Source organism: Ixodes scapularis, unplaced genomic scaffold (genome assembly GCF_016920785.2).
Source record: "Ixodes scapularis isolate PalLabHiFi unplaced genomic scaffold, ASM1692078v2 PGA_scaffold5__190_contigs__length_132052651, whole genome shotgun sequence".
NCBI lineage: Eukaryota > Metazoa > Arthropoda > Arachnida > Ixodida > Ixodidae > Ixodes > Ixodes scapularis.
Genome location: NW_024609880.1, coordinates 43,253,015 through 43,280,850, shown reverse-complemented (window position 1 = coordinate 43,280,850; position 27,836 = coordinate 43,253,015). Strand labels below are relative to the sequence as shown.

General features: G+C 44.1%; 1 protein-coding gene across 1 annotated transcript in view; it reads left to right on the top strand.

The window, feature by feature from the left end:
* Positions 1 to 2,054: 2,054 nt before the first annotated feature.
* The window catches only part of LOC8052063 (corticotropin-releasing factor receptor 1), a 192,390-nt gene continuing 166,608 nt past the window's right edge, over positions 2,055 to 27,836 (top strand). The window contains exons 1-3 of the mRNA XM_040215631.3: positions 2,055 to 2,076; positions 4,722 to 4,807; positions 24,767 to 24,873. Coding sequence (XP_040071565.1) covers positions 2,055 to 2,076; positions 4,722 to 4,807; positions 24,767 to 24,873 — 215 coding nt within the window. The remainder of the gene's footprint in view (positions 2,077 to 4,721; positions 4,808 to 24,766; positions 24,874 to 27,836) is intronic.

The following is a 27,836-nucleotide window of genomic DNA, read 5'->3' as shown; positions in this document are numbered from 1 at the left end:
AGATACAAATACAACCAAATGTATTTGGTCTCCTCCAAATACTTTTCCAAATACATTCCTCAAAATTTGCGTCAGCGACTTCAGGGCACCTGCAACGGGTTTCTGGATATCTCATTTTAATGTTGTATCGCACACTCGGGAGTTAGTGCGCGGGGTTCTAGTAACGTAATAGAAATATAATCACAAAAAAATGTAATCAGCTTGGACGTAATAGGTGAAAAAAGTACAGAGCTTCAAGTAGCTTTTTTTTGTCGATAACATTTTGGTATAGACCAACAAAGAACCGAGTCGACCAAGACGCGCAGCACTAGCTAGAGATTTTTTTATTGTTGCAACTCGCACCAGTTACGAAAATCTGGACGACCCGCGCCTTTAGAATGTTCCAAGCAAAAATATGGATGGAAATCAGGCTGGAAAGCATCACAAGTTGTCACAGGCTCTTATTTAGCCAGTCTGCCTGTGAACGTCGATTTCGTCACTATTCTTGCCCTGGACTAGCACCGTACTCACAGTCACTAAACGCTTGTGCTTGATTGCGAGGCACTGCATTCAGTGCAGAACGTAGTTTTTTTCCTGCTCTGGACAGCGACAATAAATATGAGGGATGTATTTTCGCCCACAAAATTGTATTTAATTACAATTGTATTTGAAATACCCACGTTTTAGTATTTAAATACACACGCCAAATACATTACCCAATTTGTAATTAAATACAAATGCAAAATACACAATGTATTCGAAATACGTATTTCAAATACTTGTATTTGAAATACTGCCCATCCCTGGTTGAACCTATCCTCATTTTACACGATGGGTGTTGACGAAAAAATGGTTCAGACCGACTTATTTCTCGTCGCGGAACCAAGGAGCTTTTTTTTTTTTTTTATTTATACCGATTGATGACTGGAACTCGACTTTTCCCATTTTGAGTGACTTGTGACCGATCAAAGGTTGTATAAATGAGACAAGAATATTTCTCGCAAGAGCCATATGTCAGGCCATCGTGTTGTATTTCAGGGATCTCTGAAATTTCTTGTTTCTTGTCTTACAGCTTTATCAACTTTTGGTCTGGTGTGAATTAGAAAATTCTCCGTAGGGCTTTATTTATTTATAAAACCGAATTTTTTAATCAGGATGAAAGAAAAAAAAAGGCTGCTATTGCTTTTGTGTCCGTGAGTTTAATACTAAATTAAACCTGAGTTACTGACATACAGCTACCAAGTGTATATGTATATTTCTGTGTATATTCCTGTGCATGCTTGTGTGTAAATTAGAACTTCTCGCTGTCCTACAATTATATACCATATGGGCGCTGCAGGTAAAAATAAAAACAAAATAATGACAACAGAATGGCATCTACTGAATTAGGTGTCATCGAATTGGCATCAAATTCACGAGACCTTTCCTCGAACGCCCGTTCTAATCTTAAATTCTGCTTTAATTTGAATTGACTCTTTACGCTATGAAGACCGGCAACTCTGGAAAACCGTTGCAGCATAAATTGGTTATTATCAGAACTGTCGGAGAGCATCGACGCTGGCTATTAAATGTGCTTCTTGAAACCTGACATCATAACTCGCCCTGTGCAGGGTATTCAACGATAAACATAAAAAAAACATGGCCGTACCTCCGGTGAGAACATGTTACCTCCGGTTGGTCATTGCTTTGGCGTGTTTTTGAGGGCCCGCATTGTGTAGTGTGTGATTTAAACGTCTCACTGCCGAGGACCAACTGATGGACCTTCTGAAATGTATTTATTCTGGGTCAAGCACACCTTCCGAAATTCTTAAACGAAATGAATGAGACTCTGTTATTCAAAGAAATAACAAATCTGGCGAAGCCATCGGGGGCGAAACTTCATGAATGCATACTCGAACTACCTGGCTGAAATACCTAAGAACGACCTAAAAGACATTTAAGACTGCTAACGTGTCGGAATGCAAATTCCGACAAGTTAGCGATCCTGTCTGATATAACATTATTAGACTAATATGTAACAAAATAAATGTATAACAAAGTATTTTTGTGGCCATAGCTTGTACAACGTGAAAATAATGCCAGAACACGTACAAACAGGTACAAACTAGGCAGATTTCGACAGGCTCTACTCAGCGCTCAGATAGCCATTAACAAAACAAGGAATACTGAATATCATAAGCTATCCTGATTGAAATTACTTTATGACCCTAGTAAAATACATATCTCAAAGCTTTTCTAAACGTAAGTGCACATGTTTAGCTTTTTTCTTGTTGCTTTATAGCTGAAGTTTTGTCAACATCCTCTTAACATTTACAACGCTCGTTAGATGCTGCACTTTCGTACCTGTGCATTCACACTGGAAACTGACAAGTAGACTAAAATAGCTAAATATGGCCTATCAGTCAAATAAGAGGCATCAAAACAGGGATGGGCAGTATTTCAAATACAAGTATTTGAAATACGTATTTCAAATACTTTGTGTATTTTGCATTTGTATTGAATTACAAATTGGGTAATGTATTTGACGTGTGTATTTAAATACTAAAACATGGGTATTTTAAATACAATTGTAATTAAATACAATTTTGTGGGCGAAAATACATCATGTTTTTATGCATGTGGTTGTAAGATATAGTCTCCATCCTTTATTCGGCCATGGGGCTTTTTTTCTTTTTCTCCTCCGGCTTTATTTTAAAGGCGCTGTTCAGAGCAGGAAGAGAACTACGTTCTGCACCGAATGCAGTGTCTCTCAATCAAGCACAAGCGTTTAGTGACTTTGTAATTACGGTGCTAGTCCAGGGCAAGAATAGTGACGAAATCGACGTTCACAGGCAGACTTGCTAAATAAGTGCCTGTGACAACTGTGATGTTTTCCAGCCTGATTTTCATCCATATTTTTGGAAAATTTTCTAGCTAGTGCTGCGCGTCTTGGTCGTCTCGATTCTTTGTTGGTCTATACCAAAATGTAATCGACAAAAAAGCTGTTTGAAGCTCTGTATTTTTTCACCTATTGCGTCCAAGCTAATTACATTTTTTAGCGATTATATTTCTATTACGTTATTAGAACCTCGCACACTTACTCCAGAGTTGCGATGCAAAATTAAAATGAGATAACTAGAAACCCGTTGCCGGTGCCCTGGAGTCGCTGCTTGTACTTAAATGCTTGTTTAGAAATGTAATTAGATTTGTAATTAAATACATTTTGATGAAGTATTTTGTATTTGTATTTCGATACATATTTCCATGTATCTTGCCCATCCCTGCATCAAAATAAACCCGACAACACGCTTTGAATCACGCATACTTTATGTACTCACATAGCTCTGGTTGCAATGTTTCAATGTCTTTATTGGCTTTGAAAAGACTGACACTGAGAAGTTGCGGGACATTTCAAATAACTAGTCCAATCCCAACCTGGCCTCCAAAGGACACCGAACTTGGCGCAGAAAGTCCGATCACCAAGAAGAACGAATGTTTAGCGCCTTAAGGACTGCTCGTGTTTAACCCTCCCCAAGCATAACGTAGGACAATACCGCAGTTATCTGACAACTCGACAAGGAAGTGCGTCCCTGGGTCACACAATGACGACCCCCGTCGCGAACACATTTCAGTTGCTGTACTGCTCTAAAATACAGTCCATATCAGCCATGGAGAGAACCGCATCCAAACAATGGATGCTGTTCTCTCCATGGCTGATATGGATGGTTCTTTTAGAGCGCAGCTCTTAGGCGCCCGTTTCCGGCTTGAGCGGCGTCGCTGTCGCCGTCGGCGTACCCAAGGTCACCCCAAGGTCACGTGACCCCCGAGGTCACGTGACCCCTCCCAAGGTCACCTCAAGGTCACGTGACCCCCAAAGGTGACCCCCACGTGACCCCCGATGTCACGTGACCCCTCGCAAGGTCACGTGACCCCCTGAGGTCACGTGGCTTCCCTCCCCGAGGTCACGTGACCCCCCCTTCCCCCCCTTCCCCTCCGAAGTCCCGCGACACCCCCCCCCCCCGAGGTCACGTGACCCCCTCCCCCCCGAGGTCGGGTGATCCCCCGGAGCATATTCAAGATTGAGGGGAGGAGGAGAAGGAGGAGGAGCAGGGGTCTACCCTCCCCTCAGTACCCTTCCCTCCCCCTCCTCAAGAGCTGCGCTCCAGTTCGGCGTTACAGGGAGTTGTAAACGGCTTTCACTTTTTTTCCCACGAGTAATATGGATGACCATATTCAAGGGAGTCGACGTACTCTGGCGATGCAGAGTACAGAAAAGTGGTTAAAGAATCAGAGGAAGATCCATTGGTGGATTATTATGGAATTCGTTACCATGACCCTTGGGAAAGAAAACACGCGTCCCCTTTGTGAAATGCTAACACTGGCCCCGTAACGAGGCTAAAAAGAGGCAGCAAAAAAATAGAGGAAGCCAAAAAAGAAAAGAGAAGGGGTGAGCGTTAGCGTTTCCAAAAGGGGGACGCGTGTGGCGTTTGCAAGCCTCGTGCTAACGCATACACTGGGAATCCTCCCATAATTATTCCTGTGATTTTTCATCAATGATTTCTATTTGCTTTAGCGGGCGTCTATTGGTGTTTTCAGTTTTAATCGATTTTGTGTTGTTGACACCGACAGGCGTTTTAAAGTGTTCTCTAGATAAAACCGGAAAGTCTAGGTCTATGTATAGGGATCGCTGATTTAAGCTAGAGACAAGTGGAATTAGTTGGAGAGGATTCTATTGACGCATCGTTTATTTCTCCCTATTCCAGAGGCTCACAGAGAGTGCGGAGCTAACGGCACATGGCTGCATGGAAACTGGACGAACTACACCGAGTGCCTCGGCCTGTTGCCTCAGGTAGGTATGCCGACAGGTTCTCAACGTATTCTTGTAAAAGCTGTATTAACTCTCGACCCACATATGCTCTTGATTGGTTGACTGCACAAACTCGCGAATTAGGTATTTTCGTCTCTATCGTACGCCCGCTTTCCAATCAATCTGAACGCTCCGAATTTAGCGATATAGAACATTCAGGAGCTACTTTTTAAGTGCTGAATTGGTTGCGTGAAGAAGGTGTATTGAACGTTTGCAGCTGCTTTGAGGCAACATAGATATTACATTCTCGCTAAGCTATGGCGCCAAAAAACATCGTTAAATGCCGCCTTAATAGAACATTACATTTTTCCACACTTCCTTACAGTTCAAATTAAAGTTGCAATATTCAACCAAGGAGAAAACACAAGGATCAGTTCGAGAACAACTTAGTAACGCTGTTCAATATTACCCAGAAAAAAAAGAAACGAACTCGCTAACTGGCATTTCGTAAAGGCCTAAAACTGTGGGGAGTAAATACGGACCAAACTGACAGACGCAGGGTGTTCCATGCTATTTTTTCTTTGATTATTATCCTGGATACCCTCTTAAAAGGCTAATTAAACACTGTATAGCTTCTCCAACTCAAGCCTGGTTCAGCCAGCTCAGCCAAGCCATCACCACGTAAGATAATCAGAGCCCGCTACCAACAGCCTTCTTTACTTCCATGAAACGTCAACAAACTCGGATGGCGCCAACTTGCAATTGAACACAAGCCCGACGCCTAACGTCCTTTTGACGCGTTTATTGGACACGAACACTGACGCTGCAGTCGTGGCCTCTCCGTGACAGCGCTCGATCAAACTGTAATGACGTCATGAGGCTATAGGGCACGAGCTTCTAGCTTTCTAGGGGGTGTCGTCCAAGCGCTATACCTTACCATATCCGTGACGTTTGGGTCTTTTTCCGAGTGCGTGCTTCCTGAACTGCAGCGCACCTCCCGATTCTGTTTAACATTAACGGGAGGGACCGTAGCGAACGCTACGACCCATCCCAGCCAATCCAATGCCACATACGTACCACCTGACTACCCGCCCCGCGCGTCTCTACGACCCTCCCGAAGATCACGTGACACTCGAGTTGCATTGGGTTGGCCTCGATGACTCGCACCGTCTTCTCCGGTCCACTGTAAGGTGAACCCGCGGGTCGCAGCATGCCAATCTATGGGGTTCTGGCTCGGCGTCATCCTTCTTGTAACCTGGCACCTTCGAGCAAGCTGCTGACTCGGCTCACAGAATCGATCAGGTTCGCTCGACTGCCGCCACCTGCACGCGTATTTGCGTGTTCGGACATGCGCCGATCCGGGAGTGTTGTTCGGCCATACTCTACATGCCCCGTGCACAGCCAAGCGTACAATCCGGTGGAAGCTGCTTGCTCGTTGGACCAGTCATCACGTGATCATACTCTCGCCAACATCCACTTGCAGAGAAAAAGGTCAGCTGACGAAGGGGAGGCTGTTGACAGGTCCTGCGAGCGAATAGCTTCCACCGCATTGTCGGCTTAGGGGTGAACGCGGAATAGGAACCGCTACCTCCTGGCTCTATACCCTCCAGCCGGAAGAGCTGAGATTGCTCTCAAAAGGGGACCTCGCCAAATGGAACTTTGTCGCTCGGTTAATTTTAAGGAGCGCGGCGAAATGTTTAAGTCATGCGGATGAACGTACGGGCGGCGAACCCCGCCACCGCAGACATTGTTCGTCGGCGCTAACGTTCTCGCTGTCGCCTTGTCGCTAAATGACCAGATGTTTCGTAGTGCATTCTTTTTTTATTTAAGCTTCCGCGTTCTTTGTGAGTTGGGAGCAGTCGGGGAATTGCTTTCCATGAAAGTGGGTATGTTGAAGGACGAATGGTTGTATAGAGTTCTTGGACAACGGTTTGAATCAGAAACTTGCGTCGAATCACTCACACCGAAATATCGGCCCTATGTCCTCTTCGATGTTCTTGGAGCATGTTCGCATCAGTGCGGTTAGTTTTCAATTTAGGTTTTCTCAGAAGTCTTGCGCCATTAGATATTGTTTAGCGACAAACATAATGACGCGCGCACTTCTGGCAACTATAAGAATTAAGATGATACACTAAAAACGAGGACCGCGTGAAATTTCAATTGCGCACGCTCATGGAAACTAGGACAATCAAATGCCACGAAAGTCCCAAGTCGAGGAAATATAGGACCACGTATACGCTCCGAAGAAACGGTGGCCAATGGAATTCCGCGAGCACTTCAGAGCAGAAATGTACAAATTACTCGAAAAAGGTAGTTAAGTTACTGAGCATCACAGCCAAAAGTAGTTGGAGTAGAGTAGAAATTACGCATTGGTAACAGTAATTGAGTAAACTACTAACTACTCTAAAAAATTAGCGAGTTACTTTGAAGTTACTTTCGAAGTTACTTTTTATATTTTTGTGGCAGCAAAATGAACACCAGTTTTGATCAGTGAAAACCCCTGCGAGCCTGAAATAAACGCAGTCATTTTATGACTTCCAAAATAGTTTATTCGCTCGCAGAAGCAATTGTCTTTCAAAGTTGTTATCGGAGAGTTTACCCCTTTCCTTCTAATGACGTTCTCAGTCAAGCTAAACAGACGTTTCATTGTGGCTGGATGCTAAGGCAGCGTTCAATTTCAGAAGCAGGCTGTGCAGGGTCGGGTAAGCGAGTGTCGGCATCTTTGGTGTCCATGCCGAAACATGTCAAGCTTGCCTCCGGCTAGGTCTTTTATAACAATTTTATAATATTTTATAACTCTCCTCCTTTTTTCCTTTTTTCTTCGGCAAGTTGAGATTGTTATGACTGGCCCCACTTTATTCTCACGACGTTCGTAGATTTCGCCGAGCGAGTGCACCTGACCATTAAGGGATCAAGTCTCGCGCCACGACGATCAGATCATCCGGACGACTGCGCGTCTCATTGCAGTGTTAAAGCTGCGCCACTGAAAAAAAAAAATTGCTTTTCGCCGTTGACGTTGGGTCCAACAAAATGATCTCCCAAAAGTGACTCGAAATCCTCCCCGGCGACAACGGTATTCTGACGCGCATAACACGCCTGACAAGTAAAACGTTTTCAACAAAGAGGAGGTCTCCCTGGCGTGGGAGGTCGGAAGAAAGCGAAGGATTACGTGAACAAGCATCGGCGCTCGTACAGTTGCAGCTAGAAGCGGGAACGTGCTCCCATGAACGGATTATCCGTTCATGGGAGCGTGTCTGCGCGTGTGCGGGGGGGGGGTCCGACTTTGCAAGGGAGTGTGCGCTGACGACGAGGCGACCATGGGAACAGGCGCCCAGCTGCGAGGTCATTCCAGTGGCGCCTACCATGGAACCTAGAGTGCCTTCATGTGCGCTTCGCATAGACATAGAGTGATGCCAACTGCCTGTTTCCCTTTCCCACACCCTCTTCCACCGCCATTTTGTTTCTGTCATTGTTTCCCCGTGCGCCGGAAAGTGGCCTTTGTGTCCATCGGTAATCCCGTCCGAGAGGGAAAATGCTAATCCTCCCTCCGTGGGTTCCACAACGCTGCTCCGAACTTCTGAGATAAGGTGCTTGCTTCCGGGAGGGCTATAAGCCCCACGGATTATCGCCGAGGAACAAAATGGCTGCTGGTTTGTCGGCGAGTGGTATTACAAAGGGTGGCATCACCCTAGCAAAGCGCACATGAAGGCTCCCTGATGGAACCTATCGCTTGAGTCAGAACTCACTAAAAACACGCAACATGAAAACAACAACAAACTTTGGAGAGTCCCCGTTTTTCACGGTTGCAGCTGGAGGCGCGGCGCCTGCTTGCATTACCGGATTAGGTCAATACCCGACCAAGGCTTGTTAAGCATCTCTGCGTTCGTGCGCGCCGGTGCTATGTTTTGGCTGCTCGTCGCCACCTTGGCGCGAAGACGCCTGTGATGCAGTTTCTACGGCTGCCGAGTATAAGTACTTGAAAACGGAATGTGACGGGGCCTCTTGTTCGTGAATAGCACTTAATCTGCCAGCGTCTTATTTATTTCTGCGCTCAAACTTTTGTGATGAAAGAAATAATAGGATTAGATTTCGAAAGTAGTTAGTAGTTTGAGTAGAAGTTACCTGAAAAATGTAGTTAAATTAAACTACTAATTACCCAAATAAAGTTGTAATTGAAAGTTACGAAGTTACTCGATAAAGTAGTTAAACTACAGTAGTTTGAGTAGAGTAGTTGAATTACGTCCAGTCTGCTTCAGAGACGCGTTGCCTTGTTCAGTGCTGTTCGTTTCTAGTTGCTGCATAAACAATCGTTTGCACCTGCTTAATCACTCGTTTTAAGGCACACATTTCACAATTTTTTCTTCTACAAATATGCTGATCTATTCCGCCATATATTGCCGTTAATTGTACAACTTCAAAAGCAGTCAAAAAGCTACTGCCCCGACGCAGCCGCAATCATAAATTATACGTATTTATTCTCATATATCGCCTGATGTGTATCCAATTCACAAGATTGAGAACTTACTTATGCAACTCATTTGTACAAAAGTATTGGTTTCTAAAAATATTTATTTAGAAAAAGCAGCTTCTAAGCCCCTATTCCACCGCCTGCTTCTTTCAATTGCATAGACACCATTTCTAGTGCATCGTGTTCTACCGTTTTCAAAAGAAACCAATTGCGCAACACATTTACGAGTATTTCAAGCGCATATGAGTTAGGTTCTGGCTGCCTTATTTCTATTATCTGCGTGTTAATGCTCCTGAGGTAATTCCGAACACAAAAAAAAATACACCAAATTAGGTGTACCTTCAAGCAGGCATAATCCGATCCGCTACATCTGATATTTCTTGGTTTTTCCGTGCTTTTAATATTTTACCTGTTAGCAATTTAAATAAACATACCCTCGGGTTACTTGTGTATAATTTCGTGAACGGCAAACTCGCTCTAACACTTCTTAACGAAAATCAGTTTCCACAGCATAAGATAACTCGATTCGCATTTCATCATAACTTGTTATTGCCTAAGCCTAGGACTAACTATGGTAAATTTACCACCAACTTCTCAGCCACGGCTGTATGGAATTCATTACTTTTAGCCATCAAGCAATCACCATCAATTCACGTGTTTAAGCAGAAACTTCGCATATTTCTTCAGTCCTTTTAGTCATACATTGCTGTCATGACGTCATTGTGTATCTCTCTTTTTGATAATTGCCGTTTTGTCTCTCATATTATTGTAATTAGTACTGCATTTCACTTATTCTCAAAATTGATTTGCAATTCCAACTGTTATAACCTTGCTCTGTTTATTCAGTGTTATTTTATTTATAACTTTATAATTATTATGAGTGTTTAACTTACTGTTATTTTGTTCATTTTATATCACTGCAATTAGTTCTGTGTTTCACTTATTCATGTCATAATTTGTTTTCTATTCTGACTGCTGTAAATTTGTTTTATTATTATTGCTACCATTAACCGGAGGTCCCTTTCCAGTCTCTGAGTCTGGGACCTCCTTCTGTAATATTTCTAATGTATTTACCTTTGATCTACGCACAATAAAACCAACCAACCTGAAACCTAAAGTAGAATCTGATATTAAAACTATTTGGAATATTTAGGAACTTTTGTTGAGCACTAACTCAATGAAAGAATCGCAAGTGACCAGAAAAAAAGCGCGCTTTGTTTAGGGCCGCAGCTGATGCATGATTTTGATGTGATTTAGGGTATTTGCTAAACGAGCTTTCCTTTCAGTTGGATTGATGTAAGAGGCGTGCTTTAGGAGTTGCGTGCCTTTGCGGTATGCTTTTACGAGATGTGTTTTTGGAAGGAAATTGACACTAAGACGTGCTTTTTGAGCGCAGCTCTTACGAAGCCGTTTCCGGGTTGAGCGGCGTCGACGTAACCGCGCGTTGCGTTACGTTTCCCATAAGGATGTCACGTGTGACGTCACAAGGGTCAAAATTTCCTACTGAATTTAGTGGGAAATTTTCCCGCCAAATTTAGCGGAAAACTTTTTCCGTCAAATATAGAGGGAGAGTTTTACATTCGATTCGTGACGTCACGTGCAAATTAGCGGAAGTACTTTTCCACGAAGTTTAGTAGAGAAAGTGACGTCACGTGACCTCAACACCAATTCATTTTCCCCGCTAAATTTAGGGGAAAAATTTCCGCTAAATTTAGCGGGAAAATGTTGGTATATTTTCCGCCAATTTGGCGGTATAATTAGCAACGATTTCCCGCTAAATGGGAGAGAAGCTGAAGAGGAGGAGGGGAGGTTACGGAGGTGGAAGATGGGCATACCCTTACATCCGTACCCCCCTAGAGATTTGTAAACGTCTTCCATTTTTTGGTTCAAATGCCTTTACAGAACGCGCTTTTAGTTAATCTGATTTTGACTGCAATGCTGGCTTTCGATTTGTGGCATTGCATTATTCAGTAATGGCGGGAACGATCTTGTGATGCGCGTAGAATATCGGAGTGTGCGTGCAGTTTCGAATGCTCCCAACCATTGCGAAGACAAGATCGATGCACGTGCCGTTCCTGGTGGTGGGTTGACACACGTCAGTTACGAGGTTGAAATTCAAGCTGTCAACTACGAAAGAACAACACCGCGTTTTGGAGACGTCTACGTCAAAGTCGCCGACTACAGTGCGAGGAAGTTCTATAGGTCCGAAATGCGCACACACAAAGTCCGTCGCGTCATTTGAGCATGCCTCGCGTGGTACAACCCGGAAGTGGAGACGGCGGTCTCTGAGCTGCTGCTGCTTGAGCGGTGGTGAAGGGAGACCGGAGGGGAAGAACGAGTTGACAACAGGGCGCCCAGCCATATGTGAGGTAATTGTGCGATGGTCGGCGGCGATGGGGTGGTGTGCGCCTCGCGATAATTTGGGGTCCTTTGCATATGGACGCCACTGGATGTCGCCATAAGCAGTAAAAAAAATAATAAATTTAATATAAAAATATATTAAATTTGCGGAAAAACAACATTTTTGGAACTTGTCGTTTACATTACCATAATAAGTGTTAGGTATATGGGCTTGGAAGGCGATTTCATCTTATCTGTACGTATGTTGCAGCTGTTGCTTCAGCCCCGTTTTTTTTTTTTTTTTTTCTCTCTCATCTACCCCGCCCCCTCCCCCCCTTTCTCTTCCTGAAATAATTCAGATGCCTTAGAATGCCGCTTACACTGTCTTTAGAGCCATGCGCAGATAACGAATCCATCATCCGCGTCCGTAGACTTTGTATTCGCACCCAAACCCAATCCACATACTTCGTATGTCCATCCGACCCGCATCCGCAGAATTCAGAACCGCATCCGACCATCCATCCGCGTATTTATTTTGTATTATATAATCAAGAATGGATAAAATAAGACCCTCTTCATGGTATCTTATACCAGCGTCGGCGATAACGCATTACCGGTAATGGCGTTACCAACGGGTTCCTTTTTTTAGAATGATGCTAACATATTCGTTATATTTTTCAAAACATGAACGTACAACGTACCTTCGTTACTTATTTAGAGTAACGGGTAACGTAGTTCGGCTACTCGCAAGATCTTCCCAACTCTTCAAGAAATTATAAAAGGGCTCGTGTTTCTAGGCGTCAAATTATTTGACTTATTGGACATATTCAATATTCAAAATACAAGCAAAATAAAAAGTATGAAAAAGATAAGATAATTATATCGAGGAGCGAACATATTCAGGCGAGCTGGTTCGTAAACATTATAATCTAAACCACGAGACCATGATAGATAAAATGATCAACAAGACAACGCAAACTCTCAATCTTAAACTTTTAAATCGTTTTTCTTGTCTTTTCCTCTCGCCTTATGGTTTAGATTACAAAGATACTTATGTAAAGTTTGTGCATGGACCTAATGTTTCTTGAAATGTGACGCTAATGCATACCAGTACAATACAGTAAGGCGTTTTAATTTCATAAACACAAAGGAAAGCAAAAGTAACTTACGTTAATTTATATTGGTAACAGTAGCCCGTTCCTTCTATTCTGAAGTAACGCAGAGCGGTAATGCGTTCCTATTCTTTGAAAGTAGTGAGTAACATATTTTGTTACTTTTTATCGGTAACGCCTACAACACTGCTTATACGACGCTTGCTTACTTTCCCACAAAAAAACAAAACAAAAAAAAACAAAAAAAAAACTTTGTGCAGAATACAATAAAAGTCATTTTTTCGAATTCTGTTTTATTTATTTTTAAGAGCGATCCTCCTTCCAGAGATACTTATGGAAACCGGATCGCAATTATTAGATCGTCCTAGAAGTATTGACACACTGCCCAGAAGATGCGCTAAAAGGAAAGGAGCTCTTAATATTTTTTTTAACCCCATAGAAGCAGACGCCTATTTTCTAAACGAGCAAATTAGTAATGAACATATTAAGTAAATATGCCAATTTTTTTTAGTCCAAACAATGAACAAGTGCGAAATGAAAGGCGGTCACTCCCCGCAGCAAAGTACATGTATATGTTGATAATGCTGTCCTTAGACCTCTCCATTGGAAATGGACAGGTCCCTGATTCGATACCAGGACCAGACGGATTTTCTTCGGTCGCGTACCATTTAGCTAGCTGTGTTTGGAGGCTTGTTCGTGTCCTTAGTCCCCCTTGTTTCCCTTCTCCTGGAATTATTATCGTCGTACTCGTAAATACTTAGTAAGACGCGAGTTCACCCCACGCAAAATATCACAGTATTCAATTATGGTAACACCTTCTTTTGGTTTCAGTTTTAAACATGAAACCCCAACTGTGTCCTCCGAATCAAATGACAGTAGCAACTTGACAACTGTGGAGGAGAAAAAAACGCACTCACAAACACGATGTTTGACTTCTCGAATAGGCTTCTACTTTTTGTTCGCTTCTGCGTTTTGGGTTCTCTTTTTCTCGACTAACATTCTCCGCACTTTCCCCGACAAACAATAACACGCTTTCCCGGGACAAATAATGCCCTTCTTGCTTTATTTGTTTTCTAGAGACAGCATTTTTGGCGAGACAGAACGATTTAAAGCGATCTTTGATAATAATCTGGTCTTTGTTGGCGTGAAGCGCAACTTTCTCCGTCGTTGATGCCTTATTCTACAAAAAGTAATTTGCTCCCGAAAAACTTTCGATGATGCACTTAATAGTATTAGTCACTTATTCAGTCTACACTCATGCGGTCTCACGCATTTATGGGCCGCCTTGGCAAAATTACACATCCGGACCCGTGGATATCTGCATCCGATATGCATCCGCGGCCCGGGGCATCCGCATCTAATCCGCCAAATCTAAATCATCTTTATCCGGATCCGGCAGTTGACCGCGGATATCCGGGGATGAGCCCTGTGTAATAGCTTTCGTTATACTTTGGACTTGTGTTACTTTAACTTTTCCTAGCTACGCGCTCAGCCAGGTCAACCTGTAGCATGACACTCGATCTCTTCCGCTTCCACTTATTATATTTTCTCCGGGCGCGTTGGTAGCAAGGCCCTCTCCTCCAATGCTTAAAGGGACATTTAAACAATAATAAAAAAAATATTTGCGTAATGTGCCTAAGTGGGAGACGTATGTTACAAAATTATTTTCTCACAAAAGTAGAAAAATATTACGCAACATTTTATGCCCGAACTCAGTAGCGTCGCGCAGGCTCGCCATGCGCCACTGGCCGCCGCGGGCTGACGGCCGAAACTAGTTTGTGATTCAGTGGCTCGCCGCTCGGCGCCGTCGAGGCAACCTGCACGTGGGCGCTTGAGGGCTCGCCGTTTCTCACCGCAGAAGACCCAGGGGGAGGTGGCTTAGATAGTTACGTTGCGATGTCATGGCAACGCGCAAGTCGGCTCTCCGCGCCTCGTTCTCGTTGCAAAGGAGCGTATCACTGTTTCGTTTTGTCTGCTACCCCCATTTACCCCACTGTCTTTTCCAACCGAGCGCTTCCTCGAAACTGTGCGACTGTTTTCCTTTGAAAAGACGCAGCCAAACTAGCTAGATAAGGTCGCTAAGAATAACCGCCGCGAAGTTATCGGAGTGAATTCGGAATAACAGGTGAGTTTCTTCGTAGCACTTGTCGCGTGTCTTTTGCGTTGTGCCTGAAGTCGTATTCATTTGGTGACTCTCTCGAAAGTAGCCTTCATCTGGCGCGCAGCCGGGGCACCAAAGCACTGACCTGTATATCGCTGTTCCGGTAGCACCAACTAGGCCGAACCCTAGGCCTGCGCCTCCTTCCCTTCAGAGTGCGGCAACGTCGCAAGATCAACGAGCAGGCTACGATGATCACATTACCGCTGATCACTAGGTCATCATCGGCACCTACCATGTGGGCAGCGAATGCGGTTTCGATGCTGATATATGTGAAAGATGAAAGCCGAAACGGAAGAATCTAACGAAGAGCAAACGCCGGAAGAGCGTGAAATCCTGCGGAGGCGCGCGCGCAATCTCGAGAACGCGAGAGTTAGTGCTGTCATGTGACTATAACGTCCACAAAACGGAGGTCAATGTGGCATTCACGCGTTGGGACGCCAGACAGCAATGCCGCCGAGCTGCGCCGACCGGCGGCGCCGTTGCTGCTAGTGTGGTCAGGCCATTACGCCGTGAGACGAAATTTAGGGGGAGGTTGCGGCCCGTTCTAAGCTCCGACCTCATATCGGTTACACAGTCCATTACTATTGGATTGGCTTGGCTGCTTGGCAGCCAAGCCAATCCAATAATCCAATCTACGTGAACGGGCCTGATGTCTTCATGTTCAGTTGTTCTATCCAATCCACGTGCACAGGCCTGATGTCTTCATGTCGCAGCGTTCGCTGTTTCTAGTCTGCCGTGTGACACCGTCTGCTACTCGTGAGAGCAGACGCGTGGCAACGTACAGCATCGTCTGCTATTAGAACACATTCAAACATCAGCTGCGAACGCCCGCACGACTCGACCTTGAAAGCCGCACTCTATTGTTTCATCAAGCACGAGCCTCGGTCCAACGCAAGGGTCTGTCAGAGCATGTCAATGTGCGCTAAAGGCGACTAAAAGGACTAAACAACCAAGAAACTAAAAATGCACTATTTTTAGACTTTTTTTATCTTTCATATAGCGTCCGAAAGCACGGTGGGTGAGCGACATGGCGCACATTTAAAACACTACATAAAGGTATAGGCTTTGCAAATCAGGAAAACTTGAGAGCTACAAGCCTCACGGAGTGAAATAATGGGATCATACCGGAACATGCAAGGCTGGTGCCAGTTGATCACCTGATTGTTTCGAATCAAGTGGCTCGCAAATTCGTACCTGTATAGGTACCCTTTTGAGTACTGATATCATAATCCGAATTAAGAGGGTTGCATGATTCACAAAGCGGTGGGGTCGCTTTTTTTGGGAACTGACATCTTTAGTGAACATCAACACGCGCAAACGAACAAATCAAATGAGATAAAGCAAAATCGCTGACGTGCGACGCTTGGGTTACGCCAGTTCTGCTACAAAAATAAGCACCCTCACAGCTCAACAGATGTTGAGTACTTGCAATAGTTAATTGTTTGCTGCAAACCACGATGTTTGGACGATCAACCTCTAAACATCTCTGTGAACGCAAAAACGACTCGCACTCATGATTTGAAGCAATCAGCGTCTCCTTTTGTTTGTCTTGAGAAAGACAGGCATGAAATCTTGAACGAGTGCACACCTATGAAATAGCACCCAACTTACACTTTGTTTCTAATTTTTCTCTTCACAGGGGTATCTTGCGGTAGAAGCGTGAGCTCTTATTGCTGAAAGAAGGTTCCATTAGAGCACTTGAATGCCTCCCACAAAACTTCGTAAAACTAGTTTTTTTTTTTTTTTACGTCAGCAATCTTTTGCAATGCTAGAGTTCTTTTTTTTTAAATCACACTTGTGTCATTTTAACGACGTGTTGCAGATCTGTGGTTCAAGCGCTGAAACGTGTCGGATATTGAATTTTGTCTGGTACCTTCGCCCGGGAACTCTTGTAACTCGTGAAAGGGTTCTTGTCCGGTTGTCATTCTCAGATGTCGCTTTTCAAAATGACGACCGATTGCGATAAGACATCGCATCGTGTCGTTTAGAAAGGGGGGAGGGGGGGGGGGGGTTCCATCTGCGACCAAGAGAGACATGGTTCTATTTTCTGAATGGTGATGAAAGGATGGAGATGAGATTTTTCTGTCGAGACGAAACAGGCGTTACGAAACTCCAAACAATTTCTCCGCAAATTTATATTTGAGCCATAAACATCGATTGGCCCTTATTTCAAAACTAACCTAAACAAAACTGCTGCGAATATATATATATATATATATATGTATATATATATATATATATATATATATGTATATATACTTAACTGACGTAAAACAAATTATGCACATCGACATAAATAGTTTTTCCTTCCTACGTCCGCTCGAAAATTCATATGACTGAATTCTTAGTTTTTTGCTGCGTTATTTAAAATCAAATGTCTGTATATGCTGTCGGGCGAAAAATATATTGCCAGCTGTAAAACTTCGTCCGTACGAAAAAAAGAACAGCGATATTATGAATGTCCCTAACTACTTTGAAGAACTTAAGCACTACAGTGAGACAACGAATGGTTAAGCAGGGGGAATTCAAATAACACTATTAGCGACGTGCGCGACCAAAAAAAAGTCGTTGCGGAAGCCGTTCGCGATTTACCAAAAGCTCACATTGACGTCTTCATTCGATTTTTTTTTTTGTTTTTGTTTTTGTTTCATTGACGGAAATCAGCTCCATGACCGAGTGTCAACTGTGACGATTTTGGTTTAAGAATGCCCATGACTCAGAACTTCCATTCCATTCTTATTATTTTTACACGCATGATACCGCCTGCAAGTTCGTCTGCTCCTTGCGTGCCTCGTGCGTTTGCTTACCTCCCAAACGCGCTCACATGTTTTTGTTCACCCCCTCCCCGACCTCTACCAATGACTGCGCGGGCTTGGCTACATCGTCATGCGCGTTCTCTGGGCGTTCTCTACGTTGCCATTTGATTGGCGTGTTCTTCTTTGCATTCCAACACGCCAGTGGCGCATTTTGGAAGGATTTCTAGCCATATAAAGCTTGTTGTTCGCAACTGATGATAAGTACGGTCCAACTCATCACATCACGGCGAGGTGCAGTATGGTCGTGACGTCATGAACATAAAACACAAGAGGGCTCCACCGTAACATCTCGGCGCTAAAAGTCACCGAGAGCGCAACAAACCCAGGCGTGGTGAATCTCGAGTATGTTATTACCGCTCCGTAGCAAAACGAGACTGCGGAAATAGTCTATAAAAGTATCTGAGAAAAGAAAAACCCAAAGCAAGAAGCTTTAAAATAATAGGCCATGCCTTGCCTTTTATCATTCTATCAGTAACCATTACTTATTTGTTTCAAATCTAATTTTATGATGTGGATGCCTTACAAAAAAAAAATGGTGAACACTTAAGCTACACGTAAGGTGAAACCGCTGCGACAGCTGAGGTGTGACAGCGGAGCCGTTAAGGTGTCATTTTCGAAGCAGATGGACTGAATGAGCGGTAAAGGTGCGAGCCCGCACCATAGAGTCTGTATAGGCGTTTTGTATTAAACCGAGTAACACACCGGACGAAAGCCAACTAGGGCGGATTAAGTAGGGAGCGTTTCCTAAACCTGTTCAATAATATTATTGGGTACAAGCTAGAACTGCCTCGTGGTAATTGTAGAACACTTCGGAAATCGCGCGCCGAAGTTTGAAATCCAGGGAACGACGAAACAGCATGTGTGTGCATGGACCGTTCCCTAACATCGCCTTATGGTCGCTGAAGAGCACTTCCAAAATCGCGCATTCGAGTTTCAAGCGTGTAGCTCCACCTAATTTAAAGCCCGGGGTTTCGCCGGCTAAACTCCCAGTTAGTTTGATTCCTTTTATCACCCGAGAGCCTTTCTGGCATAATTAGCAAAAACGCTTTTTTTTTTGTTTCCTTTATCAGCAGTTCCATGTTTGGGTTTGTACTTGCCGTCATGGTGTTACGTGACGACGTATTGTCACGTGACGTCTGAATGTCACATGACGTCACAGTGTCATGTTACGTCATGACATCACGTGACTCTCGGTATCACCTCACGTCCATAAGTCGCGGCGCGTCACTGTGCAACGTGATGATCACGTGACAATGTGACGTGAAGCTGTCAGCTGATGCCAGGTATAGGTGACGCAATGCGTGGCGTGATGTCATCGGTGTGACATCAATGTGGAATTTTTTGGCGGAGTGCCGAAAATGGCCCACGTCGATATGGAGCGCTGTAGTCCCTTTAACTGCTATGGCAGTATAGCAAAACAGTGGTAGGCATTATCAGATTTCTCAAATTAAGCTGCCGACATGTAGTTTGAATATCTTTTTTTAAAGGACATAATTTTCGGCACACATATTAATTCGGTAAAGAAGTTGCACAGCCATGGACAGTGCAAGCTGAAACGACTGAGCGACGGCAGAAATAGCTGCCTCGACGCGAGAAGCGGAACTATCGACGACAGAGGGCGAGCTAACGAAAAAAAAAAAACAATACGCTACTGGAAAAAAAAAACAAAAAAACAAAAAAACATAGTAAACAAAACTCTCATATTAGGGAAAATTAGAAAATTAAAGTAATTTTATCAGCGGACTTCACAATTCTAAATGGTTGGAAAATATATCCTTTATCTTATGCACGTTTTATACATATAAAACACAAAGGAAATATGCAATGTTTCGAGGTGGGCTATTCAGTGGTACATTGTAAACATATGAATAAAACAGCGCAAACGAACACAAGAACAAGTAGAAGAAAGGACACAGACACAGCGCTGAGTCAAGACTTACTCACTTACTCTCTTTTTTGTCTTCTTAAAACACATCAACATAAGATGAGAAAGAAATAAAAAGAAGTGCTGACTTGGTCTCAGAGTTATTAGATACCTTTCAGGAGTGCTCTGGAGGTCTTCGGTTTACGAATAAGGTTCCAACTAAAGACGTTTTGTAATTTTTGGACCTAAACATTGGTCTTGAGCCGAGTCATCTGTGCTGGGCTTATGAACCTAGAACAAAAAGTCCCTCCTTAGCTATGAATCTACTCACTCAAAAGTTGTAAAACGAGGTATTGCATAACCATGTTTGAGAGCTTCTTTATTAAAATCCTGTGGTCACTGAAGGTTCAATAGCTTTCTGGTTCAAGCCGATAGGTTAACAAAATCGGGTTTCCCGAAACTTGTAATGGGGGGGGGGGGGGGGGGGGGGGGGGAGTCGAGTTACTTTTAAAATTATTCAGAAATCCCCCTACCATACTTGACAACGTTAGGCCAAAACCTGCTTCTCGGACGGTGGTAGTACTGTATTTGCACAGCTTCTCCCACAGGATTAAAAAAGTGGGTGTTAAATGCGTAGTCCCTATACACCAACTCAACTCTCCTACGTCACGCCGCGGTGGTGGCGGGCCGGACGCACTTCCGGTCTGGGGCGGTGGGCAGAAGTCGCCGTGCCAGACATGCATTCCTGTGTTCCTTTGGAAGAAACGAGACAAAAAACCTGCCTTCTCGTCAAAATGCTGCCATGGGGGCTTTACAAAGAGTGTCTGGGAAGGTTTGAAGATCAGTTTTCATGTGTTTTTGCACCCTCCGTTCGTCCGAGAACGTCGATAGCAGCCGTGAAAAGGGCAAACCTGACGCTGTCGAACTACGATTGCGTGTGCGGGCCACAATTTGTGGTCGCCAGATGTATTTGCTTTGTTCCAACATGACCGAGAGAAAACCCCCAAGTTGTCCGGACCACCCACGGATTCAGTGCGTCTTCAAATTCACACGGCCGCCTGATCGTTCGAACTTTCGTCTGCTCTTTCAAAGTTGTCTGCTTTTTGTCGTCTGCTCGTTCAAACAAAAGCGGCCCGTAGACCAAACTTTGACCCGGTGATTGCAATAAGAAGTAATTGCAGGCCTCAAAAGACTTAAGTAGGCTCGGTGTAAGCAGTAGATACAAGATGTTGATCATTGGTACCGGTGGCCATCACCTACTTGTTACGCTTTGTCTGTTCCCGCTTCCGATTTTCAGTATTGACGTCGATCATCGCCGCTACCTTCTACACTTTTGCAGCACGAGGGTCGTCGCGACCGAAAATAGCTAGAAGAGTCTCATCATGGTTTTGTACGTCCATTCTGCGGCGGTCATGCAAATACATCGCCGCACGTCAAATTATTTATGCAAAGTTTAGCAGCGTAACGAGCCTTGATGATTTCGCTCAGGCGATTAAAGTGGTAAGACATTGCGATGAGGACGTAGAATCGACAACCTCAACGCGAAAAAGAGTATGCAGACTCACACAGACGCTGACGACGTGACATTCGAATGGTTTGTTGACGCGGGACGCGGTGCTTCTTGCCCGTACTCCATTGCGCGTGCGTTCCAACTGTTGTCTGCTCTTTCAAACTTGGCTGCTTTTTGTCGTCAGTTCGTTCAAACAACAGCGGTTTGTAAACCAAATATTGACCCGGTAATTGCGATAAGAACTAAGTGCAGGCCTCAAAACACTTTTGAAGGTTGGTTGGGGTAAGTCGGCTAAGTGTAAACAGACACAAGAAGTTGTTGATCATTGTTACCAGTGGCCATCACCGACTTGTAATGCCCGATTCTACTTGAGGTTTTCAGTATCGATGTCCACCATCTCAGCTACGGTCCACGCTTTTGCAGTCCGAGCGACGTCGCGACTGAAAATAGCGAGCAGAATCTCGACGTGGGAGTCAAGTTTTATAGCGCCCATTCTGCGGCGTCCACGTGAAATGAATCGCCGCAAGTCACATTATTCACGCAAAGTTTTGCCTCGATAGTTTTGCTGAAGCCGCTCAAGTAGTCAGACATTGTTAGGAGGACGTAGAATCAACAATTCCAACGCGAAAAAGAGCACGGGGACTCCCACCGACGCCGACAACAACGCAATTCAATGGTTTGTTTATGGGCGACGGCGGGCTTCTTGCCCACCATCCACTGCGCATGCGCGGCGCCGGTAACGTCCGCTAGGGGGGCTCCAGTTTGTTTGTAAACATGAGTTGGTGTATAGTCTTTTCAGCACCTTCCAAGTTACGTTTGTGTGCTTCCTTTGAGGGAGCTGGACTTCAACGTGTAGGGTGTGGAATAAACAATCGCATCAAATATGTAGCTTGTGCTGTGGGGGTCGTTTATAAAATACCCTTTTCCTGTGGTAAAGTGTATAATGGACAGACGGGCAGTTGTATTAATCTTAGAGCTCGGGAACATTCTCTGTCTTTTAGGCCTTCACTTGCGGGTCGCCTAGCCGCCCATAGCGATAGGTGTAAATGCTCACTTCGGTTAGCTGACATTGAAATTTTGGCTAATCATTCACAAAAAATGTCTAGGGAAATTCATGAAGCGTTTTATATTCGACAACACGGGCCCGATCTATGCGTAAGTTCAGAGTCAGTTACGTTATCCAGGGAAGAGTTTGAGTTTGTTCGAAGTTTGGGCACGCCTGTCTGATACTTTCTTTCTGCTTCCGTGTGAGCGATCCTATAGCTACAAGCGCGCACATGCAGCCTAAAAATGGTGCCCACACACCACGAGGCTGTGTGCGAGGCAGGTACGCACAGAGCAATAGGGCTCGCGCTGTAGTTTTGACTTTGCTCAGACCTGAAATAGGACGATGTATAGTTATATATTTCTCGACTATTTACTTTCCTTTTTCATTTGTTTGTTGTAATGGCATACTTTCTGTTAGAAATTCTTCGGATGGCACATGACAGTTAAGATGTCCTACTTGTAGGATTCTTCTTTTATTTTTTTTGTCATCTTATGTTGATATGTTTTAAGAGGACGAAAAAGAGAGTAAGTCGTGAGTCAGCGCTGTGTCTGTGTCCCTTGTTCTACTTGTCCATGTGTTCGTTTGCGCTGTTTTATTCATATGTTTACAGAAAATATGGTCGGGGCTGCGCTCCCAATATATTTAATTAAAACATCACTCATTTTCAACTCATTAAAGATGAGAACGAAAACAATTATATTTATGTGCTATTTGGCAGGGAAAACAAGCTACACATCCAAGGCCAAATATCAAATTTCCTTTTTCATTCTTCAATGAGCAAAATGCATATACTGTATCAAATGGCTCTTTCATGGGGTATAATGCAATGGGGGTCACATAAGTGCATATGGTATTTTTTTCAATACAGCGGACAAGTGTTCTAAAGTGCATCTTTTGCGCATCTGAACGCAAAGAAGGGCAAGTCGATCAAAGGGCAGCATAGAGAACGCGTAAAGAGCGCGCGATGACGAGAGGGCCAAGCTCGCGTTTCGCGTCATCATTGATTGTGCACGGGGTCACATTTGGGTGTAAACAAACGCACGAGATGCGCAAGACGCAGACGAACTTGCACATCGTATAAGTTAGCTACAGCTGTCTAACTCAGCCTGTTCTTTTTTTTTGGTTTTAAGAGCATTTTGATTGTGACTCGCCTTAACCTTCTGCTACCTGATTCCGCACTTTTCGGCACCTTGGTCATTTATACGTGAGCTCCCTCTGCGTCATTCAAATCATGTTTCCGATCTCCCAAAAGAAAAAAATAGTTCGCCTCAACGGCGCACGGTGTTCAAGTAGGATCATGCTAGACCAGATAGCATGCCACTGCGACTTCACACGCTTTTCAAGTAGCGCAGTTTTCTGGCCAAGATTTGGCTTTTGCCTAATTATGTATGGCCCTGGAAGCCTCGTTACAGCGAAGCTAATAACCAAACTTCATGTTATTTGGCCAGAGTCTGTGTAACTTGGTTCTAAATTGCCGAACAAGTGCATGAATTAGGCGTCCCTCCCTTGTGGTTCGGCTGTCACGTGACTTCTTTGGGCATCAGTTACCGAGAAAATGCTAGGAAGATGTTGGACTTTTGGTTGTTTGATTTTCACCCGCAACTTCGAGCCTAAACTGCCAAACCAGTTTAGAACTAAGCATCACTGCCGTTTGCTCTGACTCTACGTGGCATTTTTAACTCATGTCTGGCACTCTTATCATTGGGGGGCGAATAAAAATTAATTGAAGACGTTTACAATTGTCTGTAATGCGAAATTAGAGCGCAGCTTATGAGGGGGAGGAAGGGAGGGTATACCGCTGTTCCTCCTCCGTACCCACTGCACCTTTTTTCCTTCTCCTCCCCTCTTCCCCTCCACCTCTGTTCCCTCTCCCCTGTTCCCTCCTCCTTCCAGCCTCTCTTCCCCCTCCTCACCTCCTCATCCTCCTTTTTCCTCCTCCTGCCCCTCCTCCCTTCCTACTCCTCCTCCATTCGGCCTCCTCTCCCCTCCTCCTCGTGCTCCCCTTACTCTTCTTCCTCTCCTCCTCATCCGTACTACCCCATCCTCCTCCTCCGTACCCTCCCATCCTTCCACAGTTTCACCCCTAAATTTAGCTTAAAAATTGACGCACCGTCAACTCAATACCAACTCAGTTTCCCCGCTAAATCCAGCGGGGAAAATGACGTCACACGACTTGGTGTCACGTCGACTATGAGCAAATTCAGTTTTTCTACTTGATTTAGCGGGAAACTTGACGTCACGTAACCTCAACAGCAATTCAAGTCCCCGCTGTATTTAGCGGAGTTTTGCATTACTGTTGAGGTCACGTCATGTCAATTTTCCCGCTAAATATAGCGCGGTTACGCCAACGCCGACGCCGCGAAAAGCGGAAACGGGCGCCTAAGAGCTGCGCTCTTAGAGTACTTTGCCACTAGCTAAAGCCTCGGACAAATACCTTAATATGCCCAAGTTAGGCCCCTAGGATCGCCGAACTTGGACGAAGATAGGCCTTTCTCGGGAGTACTCCCTGGTTCTAAGTTCATACTCTCGCGTCGGGACTGGGCCACTGGCATGGTTTAGTCTTTGTTCGGTCGTCTCATCTTTTGCTGTCCACAGCGTACTGCCATTGTAACGCGACCTTTTTTTCGGCCTATGCTGTGCTCAACGGTTCGGCTACTCACCATGGGCCTTTTGCTTTCACAGTCCGGACCAAGCAGCATCCCGGCCATTGCCAGCTACATCCTGCTCGTCTTCTCTCTTCTTTCTCTGGTGGCCCTTGGAATCACGCTCTTCATCTTCAGCTACTTCAAGTGAGTGACCAAGATTAACTTGAAACCAAATTTCTTTTAAAAAAAATATATTTTTGGTCTCGCGTTAGTAAACTATGCTTCGCATAGTTTACTGGCTTGAGAATGTGACGCTAGCGGATTTAATAGAACGCGAAAGTTTGAGAACGTGACGTTACCTAGTTCGAAAAATAAAATAGAAGGAACAAATCACTTCATGATCCGACATCCACCTGAACATAATGACGTCAAAACAAGAACGGACATTGCGTAAACTTGCGGCATTTATATAGGTGAAAAACACTCGGCAACAAAAAAGAAAAGCCTTTTTTTCTGAAATAGTTTTTAAGGCATCCAAAATGTTTTTTGTTTTACCTGACGGTATTTGGCTTAGATGGACGCCAGATCAAAGGGAAGTTTGCGTTTTGTCCTTTATTTTTGGGTCCAGGTAACATCGTGCGTTCAAACGTCTGCGTTCTCTCCGAACCGCTTGCGTCACATTCTTATAAAGTTTCAGCTTTCATCAAGGCGTAGTTTATTTACCCGGGCCAAAAAGCACGATTCTTTCTTTCTCGAAGAGTCATTATTATCGAGTGAAGGGTTCAGCGATGTCTCGTTAATATCGACTCTTCCGTTCCACCAAAAAAATGGTCCATAATGTGAGTGGTTCATAATAACGATACAAAAATGCCTGAATTTCCCAGTTCGTCCTCCAAAATGGTGTCCATATACCGGGTCATCCTCATTAACGGGATCCGTATTTACGAGACATGAGTCACTATAACCAAAAGATCAGGCTTTGTTTTTGTTCACGTCTATTTTGTTTGAAACGGCGTAGCGAACACTTGGTCGTTGCTTTGTATGGTGGACATGTTGTATGAAACAACTCAGAAGCGGTAAAGATTTATTATTACAGTTGCCCCAATCCTGAACGCAGAAAATTGAGATGGCACAAATCAAATATTGATCGAACAAAGTTTCTTTTTTATTTCTATATGTTTTATTACCCTTATGGATTACCTGTAACTACAATCCTCCAGATAAGCTATATTCGCTCAACTGCTGACACTTGCCCTTCTTCAAAAGAAAGAAAAAGATTGTAATAGGTTGCGGTTTTAACCCTCATCATTCTCCAAAACTCCAAAACTGCAAAGGAAAATATAAAAATTATGTTTAAGGTTCAGTCATCGGCAAGTCTCCACCTACACGTAGAAATAAAAGTGTAACTGTAATAATTCGATGCATTTTATATGAATTCTACTTAAAGAAATGGACTCTGCAAGTAACTACATTCTGCTGCAGCCACATGACTGTAAATATGCACGATTGCGATTTCTTTATAGTTTAGACGATATAATGCAACGGATTGTAGTATAGGTGCCTAGCTTTGGGTCAGTCTTCCGAGCGCAATTTTCCGCTCGTAGAATATTAAAGCAAAACGGGATTTATGTCATACTTGATGTTTCACATATTCGTCTATAACCAACCTTCACAATCAGGGGCTTGTATGCGCTGTCAGCAGTTCTCAATAAACGCTCCCACATATTTGTCATAGGAAAACTAACAAGATCCGTTTTCTACCTTTTTATTTCTTGCCACAACAAATCCTTGACAAGGCTAAAATTGTATATGAATACTGTACAACCTCTGCTTCTTTTGCCATAAAAACATTGCGACCAGAAAGCAGAATACCGTGACTGAAAATACATGTAGTTGGCGATCACAGGAATTGGGCTTTCTTGTTTGCTATACTGCCTCCTCCTTCGTTATCTCTCACTTTCAGTTAGTTTTTCTCCGCGTAAAAGTGCATTAACGTTACAAAAACAAAAAAAAAAAAAAAACTGAGTATTTGTGCAGTGAAGTTTTGAAAATAATCTTTGCACCCCAGCCTTTCCGTGTCGCTTACTCAGGGGCTCAGTGAGGTAGCTAAGAATGTCTTATTTTGTCTTGAAGTAAACAGCAAAAGCGTGATGAGAATAATAAAAAAACATTATGATGAATTGATTTCAAGCACCACTGCAATTGATATATAAACAGGTCAACACATGTTGCCGTATCAGACATTGTATTCTCGTTTCACATAGACAACGTGAGTGTCTCACAATTCGTACACTTTCGCCGCGAGGCTGTAACAGGCACTGTAAAAATAACGGCTTTAATATCAACCGCACGTTCACAGGTAAATCTCCAAAGTATACATGCACGAATCCGCGCTGATCAGCTGATCGGAAGTGATGTCTTAAAATTCTTTGTCACACGTCTTCTAAATGGCACGCACACGCAAGGGACTGAGGTTCTCACACACGTAAAGAACACACGAGATGAATAACTCAGCCGTTTACACCATCTGACATGTTCTAGTAGTGCGCCTCGATGTAGCCAAATATAAATTCAAAAACAGCCCGTTTCCTATAAATTATTAAATGTCTTTAAACAGGCATTTCTTCCTCTTTGGAATGTATGCAAAAGTTTGTGCTTGAACTTCTAACACAAAGAACACCAGAAGGGGGGGAAGTTCACGGTAAGTGACCAAAACACGACGGTCCATGCGCCGAAAACCACGAGACGCTGCCATTTCTCCGTGCTACGGTGCCTTGGTGCCGAATGTCCAAGACTTGCAAAACTACGAAGGCTGGGCAGGCGTGAATTTACCTCAAACGTTCCAGGCAATGTTGGTTTAGTTCGAGCATTATCACGCTGACAACAGTCATTTGTAACGCACTTCGTAAACCCACACAAAACGTTGTGTTTCACGGAGCATCGAAGGGTACCGAGGCCAGTCAGACAGAGCGCATTGGGTGGGATGCGACACGAGCGCCGCTACGTGGCAGTGAATGGCAGCGCGTCACTTTTTTTTCTCGGAGCTTGTCAACTTGTTCAATTCAGTGACGTTGGTGGTGTAGTCGCAGTACCTCCTTGCAACTCAAGAAGGTAGGGCGATGGAAAGGAAGGCCGGGGGAAAGGAAGCAGGCGGAACGCTTGAGAAA